Source organism: Poecilia formosa, unplaced genomic scaffold, assembly GCF_000485575.1.
Source record: "Poecilia formosa unplaced genomic scaffold, Poecilia_formosa-5.1.2 Scaffold136, whole genome shotgun sequence".
In the NCBI taxonomy this organism is placed as follows: Eukaryota; Metazoa; Chordata; class Actinopteri; order Cyprinodontiformes; family Poeciliidae; genus Poecilia; species Poecilia formosa.
Window position 1 is genome coordinate 310161 of NW_006800075.1, and position 20997 is coordinate 331157.

Here is a 20997-nt window from a genome sequence, read left to right on the forward strand (position 1 = left end):
CTACGAACGGACCATAAATGTCTTTGATTTATTGTAGAAAACAGACGTTCCCAGAAATTTAATACATATTCACTCTGACAACAACAAAGCAAATTGCTTCATCCCTCTGCAGGTTCCTTGAAGTGTGAAACTTGAAGGAAGAGTAGCTCTTTTGAAGGCAGGTAGAAGGCGTTGCAGGGCTGAGAGGTGCTGGAAAGGGCATGTCCAAACAGACTTTAGTCCCTGAGTGATGGGCCACGGGAAAAGGTAACGGGACACCTTGGCCTTGTTGCTCTGATGTCAACACAGTCATGTGAATCCCAGCTGTGAGCGCGGAAGAAGGTCCAGGAGACAATAGCAGGATCTGTTTGAGCTTTCACAGAATCAACAAGCTTTGTTGCTGTCACTGCAGTTTGTTAGCAGAGAATGTTTGTTTCTACCTTTGAAATGAAATAAGATGTGAAGTTTCACTTTGCCTCCCATCGCAGATGTTTAAAGCTGGAAAGGTAAAAATCCAATGTAGGAGAGAAATACCTTTTCAAAGGTCCAATCTGATTAGAACAGATAGGTTTGCTGTAGCTCCCTAACGGTTGGATTTGATAGGGATGTTCCAGAAGCCTGATGTCAGCTTTAATAAACGAGGTCTGATCGTTGTCCCGTTTTGGGGTTTTTAATGATTTATGAGGATTAAAAGCAAGAATTGGGCTCAGAAGCCTTAAATTCAATTCTCATTTTATTTAATCCACAGGTTCAAAATGATACACACGGGCTTAAATACATATATACACCACAAGTAATATTTGGCTATATCCTGTTGCAAATTACTAGCACATTTCATTTTAAGACAAGAGTTTGTTTTAGTTCTGGTTGGTTGTACAGCCATGCTTTTTACCACAGTTGGTAGGGTTCATTAAAACTGGCTGCACAGACCCAGCAGGTTCTTCGGTGTAATCTACAAAGTCTGATAGAGACAAATAATTGTGTTTTTGGAAGACCCAATCTGTCATGCCCAAATGGCAGAAAATGGTTGCAGGGTTCAGGAACCAGCCTTGGTTTAATTATGTCCGTCTCACCCGTCTCTGTGTTCGCAGGAAAAGAAGCTCAATGTTAACGTGGACTGACAGAGTTTCGACCAAGAAAGAAGCAAATGATCTACAATTGATGCCTTTAAACCTTTATCTCCGTGAATTATGCTCATGCATTATCAAGAAAGATCCCAGGACCTTATTGGTGACAACAAAAAAACAGTGGTTTCTCAGGAGGATTAATATACAGTAACCACTCAGGTGGTTTTAAACATGCTTAATGCACAAATTTGCACTAAGAACAATATCTAACAGAATAATTCCAAACTGTGCAAGAAAAAAAAATCCCTGTTGTCACAACCTTCACTTTAGAGGGATAAGATGTCTTTCTTTGATGTGTTACAGTGGCTCTTTATCCAAATAATGTTAATTGTGCAACATATTTCCATATAAAGGCTGGTAAACCAGAGGAAACTGAGGATCCGGAAATGTCTCGGCAGTGGCATTTGACTGATGTTGACTCCTTGCAATTGCATCATATCTCAGAGAGAGGGCAGCAAACATCAGTGAATATCATTACTTTGTTAGTGATTTTGATCAATTGATCTTTTTTCTTTAGAAAATAATTTGATATTAAACTGAAAAAAAAAAAACAATGGGTAGAAATTGCTTTCATCCAAAGAGATGCAAATGGATGCATGCACATTATTGATTAGTAATATCGGTGCTGATGCTGATTTGACTCTTATTTTATTCTGAAAGAGATAGAAAGGTATCGCTTTGCACTAAGTACTATTGTATTGTTCATATATAAAATAAATACGTTTTAAAGAAAAATATTATGTGAAATATTTTATGAGAAAAATATAGAATAAAAATGATTAATTTGGCTTCTCACACTTTGGATAAATTAACTTAAAACTGAAATGCAATCAAACATTCTCTCTAAAATGTCAAAACCGAATGCAATAAAATCAAATCCTGCACATTGTGCATCAAGCAAGCTGTGCATTCATTCTTTTCTGTACACCACCATGATCTGTAATAATCTATCACAGCAAGTTTTCCCAGAAAGTCGTTAGGAAATGAGAAAGTGTCACTGGCGTGATTATCGCTAGTACATCATGATCTCCTTAGGGGCGTCCTCTGTGGGCCTCTCCTGTTCCCGTCTGTGGGTGTAGGCTGCGTGGTCGTACAGGTAGACGAGCAAGATGGCCAGCAGAGAGAGCACCGCGTAAGGGATGAGCAGGAAATACCCAATCTTCACCTCCAGCCTTTTATGAGTCAGCGTCACGGAAGTATCTGGAATCGTAGCAATGCTGGGAACCAACTCCTCTTGCATTTTGGTCAGAATGTGGTTCAGCACGTAAATGATGAGGACCAGAACAGACGAGAACGCTGCAGAGAGAAAAGATTGCATTCAGCTCAACCTCACATCATCCAGATGTGACGCAGTTCATTACACAAGTATTCCTACCCGCTAAGTTTTTCCACGTACACAACGCCACGTCTTTAATGATTCTCATGTAGGTTCTAATTTGAGGTTGTCGCTTTATTCATGGTTTCCCTCTGTAGGCCTTAGATCCTCATTCAGCTTGAAAGTGCAGTTCCTGTTGCAGGTTTTGCTCCATTCACTTCCAGTTTCTTTGGTATTTTCTTATTTTTGTGTCGGGGTTTGTTCCCACTGGCCTGAGCATATTTTCTGGCGTCTGCTATTTTCCGACTTACTTCACTTAAAGCTGGCTGTCTTTTTTACATTTTCTAACCACAAATGTCCCATTGAGATAATAAAATATCTTCTGCTGTCTCGGTCAAGATGAGCAGCTGCAGTTTCATTCATAAAAAGACAAACACTGTTATCACTTCACTTGATAATTAAGATACCAAAAACAACAAAAGATTAAAAACTTAATTAATTCTGCTCTTGCGGTCTGTTAATTTAAAAGTTTTAATAAGTACCAGACCTAATCATGAACCTGATTTTCATTTCAAGAGTCAACCTCCCAGCATTTATGTTCACATGTTACTTTTTCCTATAATTCCTCAACTTATGTTTTCATTGCCGAAAGATTTTTATGAAAGTTTTTTATGCTCTCATCTTTGGCTTGCTTCCACCTGTGTTATGCTCCTCCCCACTTCCACACCACATTACGCTCATCGTCCAGCCAGTCAGCTTTGAGGTAAGGCCTTGTTTTTATAGGTTTGCAGCTGTGCCAGCCTCTTTCATTTGTTAGATTATTGATTAAACATGAAAAAAACCAAAGTTTCGGATAATGTTTTAATTTTATTCAGTGGTACAAGATTAAAGGGGTGAAATACGAATGCGAGTTTGACCTATGCTGTAACACTTTACTATTATTTACTGTGAACATAAAATCAAAATTTGATCCTCAGACTCTTGTGGTGTGTGAATACTGTTGTAGCACCACTCACCGCTGATGGAGGAGCAGGTGTAAACCCCGTTGGGGCCCATGTAGGTCTCGTAAGGGTTGCTGACGCTGTTGTAGAGTGAGACGAGGATGCTCAGGGCAGAAGTCAGGAAGCACAAACCCAGCAGGCCCAAACACAGACCGTGGAGAACCCGAGGAGTCACTTCTATGCGTAACAATTCTGGAAACACTGCAGACAGACATAAAATACGAGACTAGTAAGTCCTGTAATGCATCCGTGTTTGAAGAATACACAATAATCTAATGAGATTGAAACTTATTTTGAGTTGATTCTACTTGTGAGATCTTAAACTTTTACAGAATACAGCCCATTTTTTTTTTATAGTTTGTCATCTCAAGGGATACAAGTGTGACGCAACTTATGTCCCTTAATAGCCCAAGAATAATTACCTGAAAATGAATCCTCACTGCCAAAGTTGGGGCAGGAGACTCTTATTAACTTTCCATTGAAAAGGCCCATCGTTATTTCTGCACTTCCAGCAGTTCCATTGATCCCAGATCCTTCGCAGTCCATTTTCGTTTTAGACCATGTCGTGGACATGGCAAAACCAAGCAAACCGATAGAAATGGCAGTGAGCAGCGCGCTCAAAAGAAAATACAGAGTCTTTGTTGAAGATGGCATTTTTCTCTATTTTCCAGATGTTCTTGATAAAATCCACGCGTCTCTTCGGCTAAACACCTCTGAAGCTTAGGGAAAGGAAAAGGAACCCTTTTTCCGTCTTCTGTGAGCTCTATGCAATGGTTAGCTCTCCTGGGTGGAGTGAAATGTGGACTCATTGGGGTGTCATAAAATCTCCTGTTTATGACTGCGACCTTTGGAGTGACAAGAGGAAAGACTGAGGTGGTTGTCATAGGAGAAACCGTTTCACCCAAACACGATAACGTCGTCACTTCAGTGAAGAGCGTGTGAAATAAAGATCATGTCAGCGGTCTCTGTGTAATTCAGGGACTTTCTTATTTAGGAATAAGAGAAAGGATGCTGTTACTTTGACTTCATAACATTAAAAAAAATAAAACATTTTAAAGTAAGGTGCACTTTGAAGCTGCTTTTATTGATATGTTTCTTGTCTTGGATTCAAAGTCCTGTTCTTTATATTCTCATAAAATCAGATTAATAATTTACTTTATCCTAAAAAAAGTTACTGGAAGACTAATGATCATTGAATCATATGAATGCGTCACTAGTGAGGGCTCTAAAACCACGGCAGGCGGTGGCCATGATTATGTGATCATAGAGGCTGTAAAGGAATAATAACAGAAGTGCAGCCATGAAGACAAACATTGAATAAAGGACATTGAAAGAGAAAAACAATTTTCATGTTTTGTTTTGTTTTGTACTTTATCCAGCTGAGAACCATCCAAGAGGAATCCCGGCAGAAAACTTGAGCAAAATTAGAATTTGCCAGCACAAATTATGTAACAATCAGATCAGACATTTAATTCGGCTAATTTAAGAACTGAAAGACAAATAAAATCTATTTGAATACAAAGCTTTACTAAAACATGAACTGCATCTTTAGCGTACTTTTTACTCAAACTATTTAATAACTTGAAGTAATTTTATTATGAGGTGGACTTTAGACTAGTTATGGGCGACTTTTTCCGGTTCATTGGTGGAAAATAGATTTGATGATAAACTTAGTCATGATTTTTATGAGCTGCTGGTGACAACAACCATTGCAGCTGATATTGTAAATATAAAGCAACATGCCACACTGGATTTTCTGGTAGACTTCATTGTGTTATGGAAAGTCATCAAACCTCAAACCATCATATTACCACCAATAATGTCTGACTGTAGGTATGATGATCTTTGGTTTGTGATTATCCCTGTTATGTTATTTCAACCCAGTTTTTTTTTATACTTTAAACAAGGCAAGTATTGCCTGTGGTATTAGAGATGTTGTTCTTGTTTTTTTTTTGTGAGTTGGTGATTCATTGGTGCCCTCTTGGATTAAATTTGGAAGGTTGGCCACTTCTGGGGAAGTTTCTTCATTGATTCATATTTTCTCCATTTATCCATAACGGCTCTTGGTCCTTTTCCCAACATCTACTCAGAGCAGCTCGATTCAGCTCTACTCACTTATGATTGTTTTCCATAACAGGTACGTGGCACCGGCTTGTTTTTTAGTACCTACTTCATTGGGGATCCAAGTGTACGAGTCAGGCTGAAAACGTGACTTCAGAATGCAGTCGATCAATGATTGGCTCAGGGCGGAGTCACTGGTTTTATCACAGTCTCCTGTTCTTCTCTTCATCTTCCTTTTCGAGTCAGACATAAAGACCGGCAGACTGTTCAACATAGCTTCCGTGTTCACATTGTTGTGTTTATGTTGCGTACAGATCACTTCGCGATTCTTAGACTCAGGACTTGCCCAAGTACAAGACAACCCCACCCACTATAAATTGTAATGGAAAACCATCTGAACCATATAGAGATGAGCGGAGTTGAGTCACGCTGTAGAGGTAACAACTAGTGAAAAAGGGCCAAGTGTGGTTCACTGGAGTCTCAAAGCCTTAGAAATGACTTTGTAACTATTTTCACGCTAGTAGATGCCAATGAAGTATATTCTTGAATGTTTTTAGATCAGGGCCAGATGCATCACATTTTAAGATCTTGTAGCCTTGATGTTGTCAATCAGATTAAGAAGTTTTATAATTACACAAGTCTGATAGCAATCAGGCTTTGGTGTGCATAAAAAAGGTAAACCACAAAATGTGGCTAGTCAAAATCAATTCATCAATTTAAACATGGGGCAGTGACTTTTACACATACAGTAGCTGCAGGCTGGTTGGGATCGTTTTTTTCCACCTCATAAAATCCTAATATAAAAACTACATTTTGTATTTAATCGGGTTACATTGCTTTATAAAAAAATTAACTGAATACATTATATTCCTTTAAATAATGAGTCAAAACAGATCCGATCTAACTAAAAAAAAAAAATTTGAAAATGGACTAAAACACGTTTGATTAATGGATCTTTGTAAACAAAATAACACATTTAAGAAAAAGACATTCAGAGGAAACATAATGTAAACAAAACAAATGTAAGACACTTCTTGGACTGAATTAGAATCCATCAGTTTGAAAAGCATAAATCTTCAGCTCAAACCCCAAATAAAATCTGTAATTAAAAGATCAAAATTGAAGACAAACTGGCTGCTTTTGATGTTGTAATACAGCTGTTGACCAGCAGGTGTCACCCTATCCCGGCAGCCTGGGTGTTGTAGCTGACAGGCGGCTTCTGTTGTGTTGGAGTAAACCTCTAACTCCACCTTCTCCACTGACAGGCGGCAACACTGAACCTCCGCCTCGCCTCTTCCCAGACAATCTGCGCTCAGGACTTAACATTCAAAGCCATAAGGGTGAGTTGTATGTTTTTACTTAGTCGTTTCGTCTCTAAAAAGCACGCTGGCGTTAATCAACCTAGCAGGGAACGTCATCATTTCAGCAGCGTGTTGCTCCGTCTTACCTGTCCTTTACGCGCCGCGGCAGGCAGCGGCGTGCTGATTTTTTTTCTCCCTTGTGAAGCGTCCATTTCAGGTGTGTTTGTTTGCTTTAATGTTTGAGTCAACCCGTCTATGGGTTTGCTTCGCCTTGTTTATATTTTTGGAACCGTGTTCCTGTCAACCTGCAGCGCCTTCAGTCAGCCTGGTGCGTCAAAGTAGGTTAATGGATCAAGCTTTTGGAGTTTCTCCTGCCTGCGTTCCTTGTTTTCCTATTCTGTCTGTCTTTTTCCTTATTTCCAATCAAACATGCTTGTTTTCCTCATATTCTGACCCTGACTCGGTTTTTGATTGAGCTTCAGTTGAGCCTCTTCCAACATGTCGGTGAGCTGCGGGTGGGTTGATGGATAAGCCATGAGTTATTTCTCCTCTTTGCTGCATAAGTTAGCTGAGGATTTATGTTTGTTTTTTTTCCTTTTTTTCCTTTTTGCTCATCATGGACGGCTGTGTGACATGTATTAATCCCTTTAGGCGGGCTCTGTAGCAGGGGAGGTCAGAGGTCACGGGCAGCAACAGATCAGCATCCTTGTTGCAGATTGCCTGCAGCGCACAACTGGATGAAGACTGAATAATGTGCCCTAAGATTCGTATTTCTCTTTGCATTTTGTGTGTCTCTTTGCAACATTTTCTGGAGAGTTGCATGTCAAAGCAAGCAGGCATTTAGAAAACTTTCAGATGATGCCAACTTGATGTGTGCAGGCTAAAAATTAAGACAGCTGCAGCGTTTTTTAAGGCTGGATTCTGGGATAAATGATGTCTCTTTGTCAACATGGAAAACTGGGAAGAGATGTTGCCCAAAAGACTAAATTTTTTTTAGATCTTTTGATGAAGCGTACAACAGCAAATTTATGCATGTTCTGTTTTTTTGTTTTGTTTTTTTTTTGTTTTTTTTTATCTATGCACTGAAGAGATTTTAATTGGACAATTTGCTGGGATTCCTACATATTTTGTTTTTGTAAAGATCCAATTCCTCTCTGTCCTTTTTAACCTATGTTGAAGTAATGAAGTGCTATGAATTTATGGCATATAGTAATCTACACTGGAAAGTCTGGCAGCTGCATAAACCAAAGACTCTATGATGAATAGATAGTTTATTGGATGGGAAAACATTTGGAGGAACTGATGCATCTTTCAGACAATGTGATGCTGTCTGTAATAATCAGAAAATCTAAATATGTTTCTATATTCTGTTTCTATTTCTTCATACTAATTCAGAACTAGAACCTCACTTAATAAAATTGGAGATTTTTTTCAGACTTTCTCCTGGATCTGCTTTGATCAGGTGGCCTGCAGGTCAGAAGCTGAAAAATCTGCAAAAAGCTATGTTTTCTGACCATTTCAATGTAAAGTGTGTTTATTCATCTATATAGACATTGATGAATTATCCTTCGTTTAGTACATCATGATTTTCCTTTTTTTTTTTCCTCAAGTATTACACCGTGTTTAAATCTTATTTTAACAACCTCTGTACTCAACCCTTTCCTGCTGTTCTACTTTGAGAATTAAATACCTTGAGATGGAATGAGCTCTTTATTGTCATGCGGAGTTGCCGCTAAATTACTTTGAATAAATCTGTTAGTCAACCTGACATGGGCAATTACTGCAGATTAAAGCAGAGCTGCTTTCTGAATGAGAAATCGAGAGAAGAATTCATGCTTATAATTGGCTGCGATTAAGTTGCATCGGCTCTGAAAATGAGAAATTATCGATGAGGAGCACATTTGGAGGCAGACGGACCTGACTTCTCTTCCTCGGGGCTAATATCAAAGCCGACTACCGAACATTTTCAATTTGAATTAGCGACTTCATTATCAGTGACACCTTGATTTGAATATGTTCGGCTTCGGTTCTGTCTTCGCAGTGTGTGGTGTTTTAAATTTGGTGCGCCGTAAATCCAAATGCACAAGCAAAACCTGATCCATGATACCTAGTAAAGGTAAAAACATACAGTGTTTATAGGTACCAACATTTATAAGCTGTGCTTTAAATGATCTACATTTAGTCTTTGATACTCTGTTACTGATTTCCTGAGATGGACATCTTGAAATGGAGTTGATTTAGTGTAATTAAGTCCAGAACCCACAACAGCCGTGATGAAATGGCCCTATGCCACTGTCTGAAATTTTGAAGCTGGTTTAAGCCCTGTGTTATTTGATTATTTGTGAAACCTGGAGATGATGACATGAGACATCTCTTCAAGGTTAATACTGTGTAACCAAATTCCCAGAAAGTTCTAAAATTGCAGGAACAAAAATCTAGAAATTGATGAAAAGCATGGAATTCTGTAATGCAAGATATATAGGAAGCATGATCAATACACATGGTTATTTTAATGAGTAACATCGAACAGAGGAGTGTTCAATCCATCGTCTAAAAATGGAGCATATACGCAAAGCTAAAGAGGCACGGGCTTCCACATGAACTAATATTAATTAGCCAGGAGATTATGGACAGAGCTAAATACCAATGGTCCTGGAAGAAACCCTGTTAAAGGCTGCCAAAGATTTCTCCTTCCAGCTGGAAAACAACCCCAAACACAGAGCCGGAACTACAACGGAGCGATTTAGATCAAAAGCATATCTATGTCAATCTAGTCAAAATTCAGATCTAAATTTGTTGACTGGCTTAATTGAGAGAATTATTAGGCAAAGATGCTTTCTACCCAATCTGACTGACGGAGACAAATGTTTACGCAAAGCTGGTGAAGATATAACCCCAAAAACTTAATAATTATGAGTCCACACAAACGTAAATGTTTAGAAAACAAAAGTTTTATTTTCCCTCAACTTCACAGTTCGACACCACTTTGTGTTAATCTTTCACATAAAGTCGGAACAAAAGACATTAAATTCTGCAGTTTGTGGCTCGTAAAACGGCTGCATTTATTTGAATGTAATTTGCCTGCTCCCCGCTCGTTGCCTTGGCAGTCAGAATGTCTGCTGTAGCCGTTATGTACATTGAAACATTTTCCCTGGGTGGGCCAATTTATCAGACGCATAAAGAAATTTAGGTGAGGTTTGTTTGCACCAGATGGGGTTTCATCTCCTAATAAAACAGAGCTGCTAGCTAACTTCATCTTACGTTTAATTACTCTGTAACACTTCCAAGATGTCCGTCCTCTGTTTTCTCCCCCCCTCTGTTGTAAACTGTAAAATAGTATATTGGAAAGCCTGTGAAGTGGATGCTGTCTGAGTGTGGGTGTGCTGGGTGAAACAAACATGCTGCATGTGGCAACTGATAAAATCCTCTGTGAGCTTTGGGAGGAACTAGTTGTGCAAACCTGGAGTGTCTGACAGCTTGCTGGATATTAAGCTCAAGCCAACAGCCCTGTAGTTTATCCCACTACTTCCCTGCTCTATTATAATATCCTGACGTACTTGGATTCTTCTTCTGAGCCGTCCTGGTGCGTCGAATCAAAGCGCTTTGCTGCAAATGGATGAACGGTTTCTCATCCCCGAAATTAATTGGTGTTAATTTTAGGGATGAGCCCTGCCAGAACAAACACTTATCATCTACCAGTGAGAATGATGTCAGTCGGCATCAGAACAGGCTGGTTCAGACAGGAGTGGGTGTTATTAGGCAGGGTTCCTGTGCAATGTTGTGAAAATGTTTCTCCACACAGAATAGAGTGGAATATCCCCAGAATATTCCACTGTAAAGTTCATCCATCGATCATTTATCCTTCATTTCATCCATCTACCACTTATTCATAAATCCTTCCTTCCACCCGTCATGTATTCACTCATTCACCCATCCATCAATCATTTATTGATTCTTCATTCCTGCCTTTTCTTCCTTCATTTCATCCATCACTTATCCATCCTTCTTTCAATCCATTCATTTCTTCATCCATCCACCTACCATTTATCTTTCTATCATTTATTTATTCTTCTTTCCATCCATCCATCCATCCATCCATCCATCCATCCATCCATCCATCCATCCATCCATCCATCCATCCATTATCTATTATCAATCCATCCAGTCCATTTATTGATCCTCAGTTACTGCAGCTATATATATTTAGAGATTGCTGTGTGAGTGGAAGACTCTTTATTCATCCTTCCTCTGTGTTGTTCTCCTTTTTACTCAAGCTTAAAAATTAAAACCTGAAAATAGCAAAAGGAAATTCTTTTAAAATTATTTCCACAATTTGGCTTAAAAAGAACTTGGGTCACTAGAAATTGCACTCTGGAAAAGTAAGGGAGCTTGACATTGAAGCTGTAGGATCCTTGGTCACAGTGAGGTAAATGCCGTTTGTATTTGTGCTTTATTAGCAGAGGCTTGCACATTAAGCTGCAATGTGTTGCAACCGGAGGCTTCTTTGTACTTGCGGGTGGTGCTGCAGAAGGCAAACCCTGCAGTCTGTGTTTGGATTTTGGCATCATGTTGAAATGATTTAATAACGATGGGGGAAAAAAAACACAAAAAAAACTGTTTATGCCAAACAGAGAAACGAGATTAGAGTCTAACCCCTCACTTTTAGCTGGAAAGGGCAGTCAGCTTTTCCAATTCCAAGTAACTGGAAGGGGGGTCACTGGGGATCTGGTGTGCATTGTGTGGGATGTTATTTGTTTTAATAAAGAATGAAGTGGGGACTGGAATCAAAACGAAACCTTGGAAAGCAGAATACGAGCACTGCAATGGTGCGCTTGCTTCCTGCTTGGAGGAATTTCTGGGAATCAGAAACCCCCTGAAGCCACCCACGGAGCGCTCAGCGACAGAGAGGCCGCGTCATTCAGCATGTGGACACTGTACAGCTGTGCACACTGCTACAGTACCTGCCGTGTCTCCCTTTGTCCCACTCATCCGTCCTCGCCGTCTGATCTGTTCCACCCCAGGCTGACACTTGAGGGAAGTGAGGCATTCGGTAGTTTTATCATCAGCTGACCTCATGCAAAGCCCTTTAAATAGATCAGAACAGTGTGTCCAATTTGGTTTTACTTTTTTCTAATTTGTTGGCGAGGTTTCTGTCACATTGGACCCCGCGGGGGCCCGTGCCATCTGTTGCAGCACCCCTTTTCCTTCCTGTAGCTGCTGAGTTTTTCTGACTCTTGCTGGACATTTTGAATTATCCGTCTTTGAGAATCCTATAAGATAGAAGAGCTCATCAGATGGCAGAGAAGAATGTAACTATTTATACTGATATTTTAAACTGTTTGGATTTGGGCTTGTATCAAATAGATCGCTGAAAAATGGAGTAAAATAAAAACATTAAGCATCAGAGATGCATAAACTAATAATGTGTACTTTAGTGCATATTTTTATTTTTAAAAAGCCCAAGCTGAGTTTTTGTTTCGACTTGAGAATAACATCATAGAATACTGTCATATGACAATCGTTGAAATAATATAAGGATAAATTATCACCAGGATAAAGTTGAAATTTTATGAGAACTCCCACCATGAAAAATAAAAAATTAAAGTGAGGAATGTTGAACACCTTGTAAAGTTATTCTTTGGTGTGTGGTTTACAGACAATACTTGATTTTTTTGTTTGTTTGTTTACATATCAGTATCAAATTATTATCAGTAGCAGGATTTTGAGACAATCGTGCAAACAGCTGTCTACTTGGGAGAAAGAACTACACAAACTGACCTGGACATGTCGCGCTTTTTTCTCTTTAAATAGACTTTTTTTTATTGCCATTTGAAGATGTTTTTTTTTTTTTTTTTGTAAAATTGCTTATTTTTTCCTGATATTATAATCTAATATAATATTCTCAGAATAAATATTTTTAAAGAAAGCAAGTAAAAAGCAAACTGATTAAAAATGGATATTGTATGAAAAAAACCGGAAATTTTATTTTCAAGCCGTACCCGGACATGTGGTTTCATTTTTAATCAGTGGTGTTGATTAGAAATATTAAAAACGAGGGTGGAAGAAAATCAGACGGAAAGACGATATCAAACTAAAAATAGATTGGTTTGTGTCTAATCTTACAAAAAAATGAGTGTTTTTTTTTTCCCCTTTACATTAATAGTTAAAGTTGGAAAAGTTTGTTCAGATATACTTTGTTAATCTTTAGCCTTCTAGTGTTTGTTTGCCAAGAGTAATAATAGAAAATGGCATCATCCAGTGCACCTCAGCCAAGAAATCTGGAGGTTTTAGGGAGTTTCTCTAAAGAGCAGAGAACTAAACTATCTCCTCAGATGTGTAAAAAAAAAAAAACCTTCAGTCCAACTCTGAAAAGAAACAGTAAGGGAGCAGCCTCTGCTGTCTCCTAGGCAACTATTTACAGCGAGCGCAGCAGTGGGACTGGGTAGTAGTTTGTCAGTAATTTCCCTCAAATTAAACCAAAGTTTAGGCCACAGAAAAGCGTTTCTGTTCTGTCGTTGTCTCACTCCTCGCCTCAGGATCTACTTCAAATGAAAACCACTTGCTTAGTCTGCCTGTCGTGAGTGAAAAAAAAAAAATGTGGCCCATGGTCGTAGCGTATGATGTCACTTCGCAAGATGTAATATGGGCGGACCCTCCTCAGGCAACACTTAAGTTTATCCATTGTACATGTGTCAGTTGTTGCAGGACTGCATTGCAAAACACACCGCAAAGCAATTAGAGGACAAGCTTAGGAACATGTTTGATGCGACTGACAGACTGAAAGAAAATCCAACAGTTATGGTTATTAATTGTGTACAATAAAGCTCCTTTTGAATAAAAAGTGAAACCTGTTCTGGGAAAAAGGGGTGTAGTTGAGAAGTTTTAAACCCCTGTGCTTTGTGGCTTTATTTCAGCGAAATGAAAGCAAACATTCGTCCACGTTGGTCTAATAGGGATGAATGACGAGGGAAAACAAACATTGTTTTTCTGCAGGGGGAAAACAAAAGGGAGCCCAAAGTGCAGAAGTTGTGCAATATCACCATGGCACTGGCAGTCGACAAGAAAAGATTCAGTCACTGGATTTTCTTGAATGCAGCTTTAAGTTAAGCTTGTAAATCTAAGAGATGACAGGGATGCACTGAGCAGGGATTTTTCTCTTGGCCGTTACTGATTCTAAAATTGTTTGCTCATTGAAATGTTTGGATCTAGTAGAAAATAAATGAATGACAAGATCATTCTCATTTATGCACCTGAGCATATGCCATATTTTATTAAACCCAAATGTTTCAAATCTGCTTGATTTGAAAAGCAAACCTGAATGAAATCTGTCAGTAGAGAGGAAATACTTTCTTTTTTTTTATTTTTATTTTTTATGCATTTACAACCTCGCACCAGCTCACTGCCTGATGTTTATAACGCTGCTTCACGTCTCGGGTCTTAAAAGATGATGCAAATTGGGTGAAACTGAACCTTACGCGTTGCTTTTGCTGCGGTACAAGGCTTCAAAATGAATTGTAAAGGTGGCGCACAGACCCGAAAAGAGATTATTCCCATCTTTTTCCTTCAGCACCAAAAAGTCTGACACCATGTGGAACGCGAGTCAAAGTCTCACCATCTTGTGACTTACTGTATTAGCTGCAGGTAGTTTTAATCCATGAACTGTGTCACCAAGTGCAATAACATCTCCGCTGTGTCACATGAAATCTTTTGCCGCTGAGGCAGTAATGTGGGGTTGTATTCTTTTAGAGGCCTGACATCAAATCTGTTTTATAGTTTGTACGCTCTGAAGCATTTTGCTTCTGGTTGTGTGGCGATAACATGTAAACAGTGCGAGAAAATAGTGAATTAAAGAGCGAGGAAAAGAATGAGAAGGGTTGTTGATGTGGCGGAGGAGGAGGAGGAGAGCCGTGCTTAATGAATAATGGATGCTCGCTAAAGCAGCCCATTTCCTATTCATTCTTTCAACGCTGATGTAAAGGGAGTTGTGTGTGATCATCATGTCAGTTCTCCAATATTTCCATTGTGCTTTGAGCGATGGGATGCAGTCTGAAGGCAGAGCGAATGCACCAGCGAACATTTGCACACAACTTGAAATGTTTCAATTTGTATTCCGACAGTGTGCAGAAAGCAAGAATGTAAGCGAAGTCGTCATATCGCTACAAACGTAGCTGCGTGACAGAGCCGAGCGTTTCCGGCTGGTTCATCTCCGCTACAGAGCTCGTGGTTTGTGGCTTGAGGTCAGATCACTTTCATTAAAACAACCTTTCAACTTCTGAGTCCCGTTTGAAGCTTTTTCAACGCTGAGGCTTGGATGAGACCGGTGATAGTGTGCAAATGAGTGCAGTTGGATGCGGCAGTGAGTGAGACCACAGTCAGGGGGTTAGCTGACATGCTCTGCATGCTGATGGATGCGCTGCAGGCATGCACCGTATAGCACAAATGTAAAGGAGGAGTGTCAGGTACAGATGAGCAAAGTGAGAGAAAGACAGGTGTCTACTCAGGGAAAAAGTGAGTGTACAAACTCTTTAGGGATTCCAATTTACTTTCTGTTTTGTTGAGGAATTGCGCAACTATGACTGTAAACTACAGAGTGATTGATTGAAAGGTAAATGTCAGGTTTTGCCAGCAGTAAGAGGTAGAGCTGCATTAAAAAAAATCAGCTATTGACTGGAAACTGCATTTTTTTTTTCCCAACAAGGGATCTAATGCAACAACCATGATTATTGGACAATCTAAAATCTGATCCTTCTCCAGATAGATACATAAACTTTTCCAAATTGCACTCACGGCAACAAAAGATTGTCGCTGCAGGAAGACGAGTTTATAATTTTCAGTGTCGGTGAGAGTGAGGGAGGCTTTGGCAGGCAACAAGACGGCTGAAAGTTTTAAGGCAAAGTTGGTTTCTATTAGATTTTTGAGCTTTAAGTCTACCTTCTGATGAGATAAGAATCTACAACCTGTAGATTATACTCAGTGTCTCACTGCTAACTGTGCTAATTGCTGAAATAGAGATGGCGCATGGCTTAAAATGTCATGTCCGTGATCCATTTTGTCCTAGTTTTAAAATAGTGGTAAAATTGAACCTCTCCATTGCCCCACCTCTGCTTATGATGGCAGAAAGGCTAGAAAAAATATTCTTAGTGCTGTTATATTTTCTGTTGTAGCTCTCACTGCAATGGGAATCGATCCATAATCTATGTTACAAGGCCAAAACTTTACAGAAGATTTAAATTCCTGATCAGTTCATTTTTAGTTAGAAGTAATAATCAGCTTTTTTTAAAGTTTGATGTTTGATCAAAGATGACTTTATTTTAAGATAGTTTTTTATGTCCATGTTAATCAGCCCTGTCTCTGACATGCTGACTAAACCAGATCCTGTCCTTAGTAAATGTTTCCATCTGTCCTCATGCAGATCATGTTTTTAAAAATAAGATGAAGCAAATCTCAGATGAGCATAAAACCATGTTGAGAACCTTCCAACAACAACAAAAAATGTCACGCAGATTATATTATTTGTGCTCAGCTGACTTTATATTTCACTGTCTGTTCTCAGGACTCGTTTTGTGGGAAAGCAAATTTTTCAGATCCAGTGCTGACACAGCTTTGTTTACAAGGCAATTTATTATAGAAATATCGATCCCGATATCAGCTGCCATTGATTTCCTCTTACCTCATAGCTGAGTTGTCCACTGCATGTGATTAACAGCATTAGGTACGCCAGTCAAGTCCCGAGTCTTGTTTCTGTATCCGTGCAGTTTATAGCACCATCACATACGTTTTCAAGATAATTTACTGTGAGGCGTGATCGATAATAAACCTGAGATGAAAGGTGCTCTGGGACGATTGCATCAATTCAAGCACGTAAGAATACACCCGTCGCTCTGCGACTGTGTCACGCTGACCTTCACCAGCGGGGATCTGATCTCAACGTGACGCGAACATCTTGACTTTGCACCAACGTGTTGTGACCCAAAACAGCTCTGCGTGCATGATCTCTTTATGCAACCTCATGCAAATGAACAAAGCTGCGCTGTGCGATATTTCTGCTTAACATCCAAGCATTTGGTTATAAAATATGTTCCCCCACTGGGAAAACACACTGTTGACAATAACAGTCCTCGAAACGCTGCCAAAGCCTTTTTGTGCTCAGCCAGAAAAGCTGCCGGAGCCGCACCATTTGCTCACAGTGACCGGGTATTCGCTTATCATCTGCTGCTCTGACACCAGCAGAGATTCAGACTGAGAACTGGTAGCAGAAGACAATAGGGAACAGATTTGTCTTTAATGGAGACTTACTGACTATTAATGAAAATTCACCACAGTTTTTCTTTTTCTTTCTTTTTTTTAAGACTTTTCAAAATGAAACCACTGGATTTATTTTCAGCATGTTTTATAATATTGATTAAGTCATAGTTAGAAATGCACTAGCCAATCAGCCAGAGATTAGGACAGGCCAGTTTCACCTGATTGGCTCTGATCCGTGATCAGCTGATCAAATACCAAAAATATCAGTCTTTTTTTTTTTCTTGGAGTCTTTAAATGCATCAAAGTATAATGTCGCTGTTCTCAGCCTTATTGCAACTGGGTTGTAGTTTGATGATCTTCTTTGAGTTTTATAAAATTAGGATTAAGGTTGATGTCATAAGATCTAATCTTAAAATTCGCTCAGTTTCTGTTGGATTCATAGACATTTCGATAAGAACCCGCATCAATTATTTTATGCCTATGTGTGACAGACTCTTGGGACGAAAAAGAAAATGGAAATTGATATCAGTCAGGAAAGCCTGATTGGTGCATCTCTAAGATTTACAAACTCAACCAATCTGCAGTTAAAAAGTCCACAGCGTCTGAATCTTTTCCTTTAGAGCCGCCAAGATTATTTTAATAGGTTCTGTGAAGGGGCATAATCTCAATATTGAGATTTTCAGACTCAGTCAAAAGTGGTTCTCTCTCAAAGAAGCATTTTATTTTCTTGTTTTAAGTGTTTTATGGTTTTTAAAAGACGTAAGAAATTGGCCAAAATATGAATCAGCAGGTCTGGACATTGGGATAGCCCGACTGACGCATCCCTCGTCATAGATAGATATATTCATAACATTTTGTTTTCTATGGACCCTAAGAGAAAATAAAACTATAAATTCCCCCCAAAAATGAGCATTTAACTAATTAAAAAAAAAACATCAGATTGCAAAGCCTCCAAGTGGGATGTATAGAAAGTAGTCCAGTTTTTCTCGGTAACAGCTTCACAAGTCCTGGAGATGCAGTGTGAGCAACATATGGTGGTGTTAATTGAGCAAGCGCTAACAACCCGGTTTCTCCTGCACACACCCACTTACTGCTTCTGCTTCGAGGTTGCATGGCACCTCTGACAGTGTGGCACTTATGTGTTGGATGATGGAGAGCAGGTCACAGACATTTGTTAAAGAACGCCCAATGTTTTCTCTGCAGCTCCCTGACAACTAAGGCTAAGAGGGGGTGAAAATGGAGGTTCGAGACCAGAGTAATCACCATGATAATGATACGCCTCTGGGCTGAACGTTTGCAGTCGTCTTCAGTGGAGAAGAACATTTCAATTCTCAGATTTGATCTATTAGGAGTTAATAAATCACTAGGATCTAAAATGATTTTATCTGAAGTAAACAGATTTTTCTTCTTCTTGTTTAATAATTTAGAATAAAACATAAGCTGTACGGTAGACTAAGCACACTCTTGCTGCTCCAATAAGATTTTTGGATTCAGTCACCTCTGAATGAATCACAACACTTCTGAAACGTTCTTACAATTAGTTTAAAATAGTAAGGTGATGCACATATTTTATACCTGTGTAAAACCAAATTCAAAATTTCAGCACAAACAAACTATCCAGCAAAGTAGTGGAAAGATGATTATTTGGGCTCCCTTCCTGTCTTAGGATATAAATTAAAACATGTTTCATGGCAACAAGATGCTATAACTTAGATTGAAAAAAATGTCTTGTTCCACTGGCAGATAACTAGTACTTTTTAATCAGTATTAAAGAATTATTTACTTAAAACAAGCTCCTATAACCAATTTTGTTATAATCCTTGTAATTTTATTGCATGGCTTCTATAAAAAAGACAAAAATACTTTGTAAGACTTTGTGTTTTTGCAGTGTGGTGTTTGACAGCTCTGCCCCTCGTGCAGTGGAGTCTCCCCACTTATCCAAAACTATTCTGTCAACTTGCTAATGTGCCGATCAAACGCTATGTGCTTAAGTGTCAAATGCGTAACAAGTTGCATTGTTCCACTTTGGCTTCTTGTCTTTCTACACCAAGGAAGGCAGATAGTCTGTAGTGGGAAATTGTAATTTAGAGTCAATAATGAGAATATCTGTCTAAAAATGGGCCACAGTGGGTTCAGGACGACACCCACAAACACAGCAGCCAACTTGCCACAGAATAGCAGAGAAATAAAAGAATAATGGCATCGCATGAGTTGACCAAACACCAGATCTCAACCTCATTGTGGTGGACCACAGGAGAGCTGCACCGAAACCATTAGACACACTAATGGGAACTGCAGCAGCGTTGTAAAGAAAAGTGAAAATTCCTCCACAACGATATCAGGCCACTGCAAGTAGATCTACCTTTCATGCGTCTTATGAGTTCTCCTCCTAACAGATATGCATTTTAACCTTGTGGCATTTTAAAGCTATAATTATTTTCCTATGTAAAAACCATAAATTCTAGATGGCTTTATTATTCTGCTGCTGCTTATAATTACATCACTTCCTGCTTCTCTGGCTGCACATCTTTGGCGCTAAACAATGAAGCCACGCGTTGTGCTGTGACTGGTACAAAGTGATCAGATTGGAGGATTTTATGCAGAGTAAATCCTTGTTTACTTTTTACAGACAGACCCGTTCGGTTATCTGCTACTCGACGCTCTCAGGCAGTGGAGAGTGACACATGGCTGCCGTTTCATAAAATACAGCATAAATAGTTTGCTGCAGAGAGGGGAGATCAACAAAGAGACGGGATCGGATTCAATCATCGGATCTGTTGTCTCTCGAGAGGGAACACGCCTTCCCTTCTCAGCGCTCCCTTGTTTTCAGTCTTCCGTCGTTGCCTAGAATAAACCAGAGGAAGATGAAGAAGAAGAAGAACGCAGCAGATGTGAAGACGCCTGACTTTGTTTGACTTGAACTCAAAGCCCAGATCTGTTGTGTTTATTATTGTTTTTATTAAATTAGGGCAGTGGTTCAGTTTGTTGTGTCCAGCAGCATTTCGAAGCAAATCTGACGCTTGGATGCGGCTCTCTGAGCCACCAGCGATGCCCGTCCAGCTTGGCTGATCTTCAACAGGAAATAAATAAAAGGCTTTGTGGTGCTTCCAGGGCATTACTGTACTATCGCATCCAGCAGCTGGGCCTCAGCAGGGGGACTAGTTAGCTGCTTAGCCAGCCACAGAGACGCCTTTAAATTCATGTCTGCAGACTAGTTGGATTTCACAGTTTTTCTTTGTAAGCGGTTCTTTATTTTGTGGTTTACACAGAAGCTATGGAGGGCCTATTGGTGCTGCGATCCGATGAATAAATAATCTGTTATAGTCATGTTTAATCATTTAGATAAAAGATAAATAGTGGCTCTAAATTAATTGTACTCTGGCAATTATTTATTAAATACAGAAATAATGAAAGTGCATTTTTCCTACTCTGAATGATATTCATTTCCCAGACATCTGGAATTTTCTATTAGTTTTATTCTCTCTAATAAAGAGGTCTCAAACTTCAGCTCTCATCTGACTCTAACATTATCTCATTAACGGAGCCAGGTTAGGCTACATCGCGGTTTTTCATACATAATAGAGACTTTCTTTAAGTCTCCATTATGACTTAAAGGAAGTCATAGTAGGACTAAAGGAAGTCCTTTAAGTCATAATACGGAAGTGGTTTCTTCTCCTGAAACAAAAGTAAAAATTTTTTGTTATTTTCTCACATCTCATTTATTTCCATAATTTTGACCACTATTGCTCACATCCCTGGCATCTTCTTGGTTAATCTGCACGGCAGGTTCACTTCAGCCCAATTGACCAGAACATTGTTAGCTACGCCCACTCACTTAGATGGAAATAATTCCATCTAAGACACAATATATTATGTCTATAAATATTATTCATCATAAAATATACTTACTATATAAGGGTCAGTCATAAAATGTACTGTATATATATATATATATATATATATATATA

At 39.1% G+C, this 20997-nt stretch overlaps 2 protein-coding genes across 6 annotated transcripts in view; one reads left to right on the forward strand and one right to left on the reverse strand.

The window, feature by feature from the left end:
* Positions 1 to 694: 694 nt before the first annotated feature.
* Positions 695 to 4219, reverse strand: clrn3 (clarin 3). Its single transcript, XM_007562402.2, has 3 exons — positions 3845 to 4219; positions 3438 to 3623; positions 695 to 2402 (listed from the first exon to the last, which is right to left on the reverse strand). The coding sequence occupies exons 1-3, from the start codon at positions 4074 to 4076 to the stop codon at positions 2119 to 2121; spliced, it is 702 nt and encodes a 233-aa protein (XP_007562464.1). The 5' UTR covers positions 4077 to 4219; the 3' UTR covers positions 695 to 2118.
* A 2501-nt stretch (positions 4220 to 6720) lies between these two features.
* The window catches only part of ptprea (protein tyrosine phosphatase receptor type Ea), a 69100-nt gene continuing 54823 nt past the window's right edge, over positions 6721 to 20997 (forward strand). For 4 of the 5 annotated variants that reach the window (XM_007562394.2, XM_007562397.2, XM_007562396.2 and 1 more), the window contains exon 1: positions 6721 to 6823. The gene's annotated coding sequence lies outside the window, so the exon portion shown is untranslated. The other variant, XM_007562395.2, reaches the window with a different exon arrangement.

Coding starts and splice junctions, on each gene's coding strand:
- clrn3 (XM_007562402.2), bottom strand. CDS start 4,076: ATGCCATCTTCAACAAAGACTCTGTATTTTCTTTTGAGCGCGCTGCTC. Junction 3,624..3,844: donor CAGTGAGGATTCATTTTCAG/GTAATTATTCTT, acceptor GTCTGTCTGCAG/TGTTTCCAGAATTGTTACGC. Junction 2,403..3,437: donor CACCTGCTCCTCCATCAGCG/GTGAGTGGTGCT, acceptor TTCTCTCTGCAG/CGTTCTCGTCTGTTCTGGTC.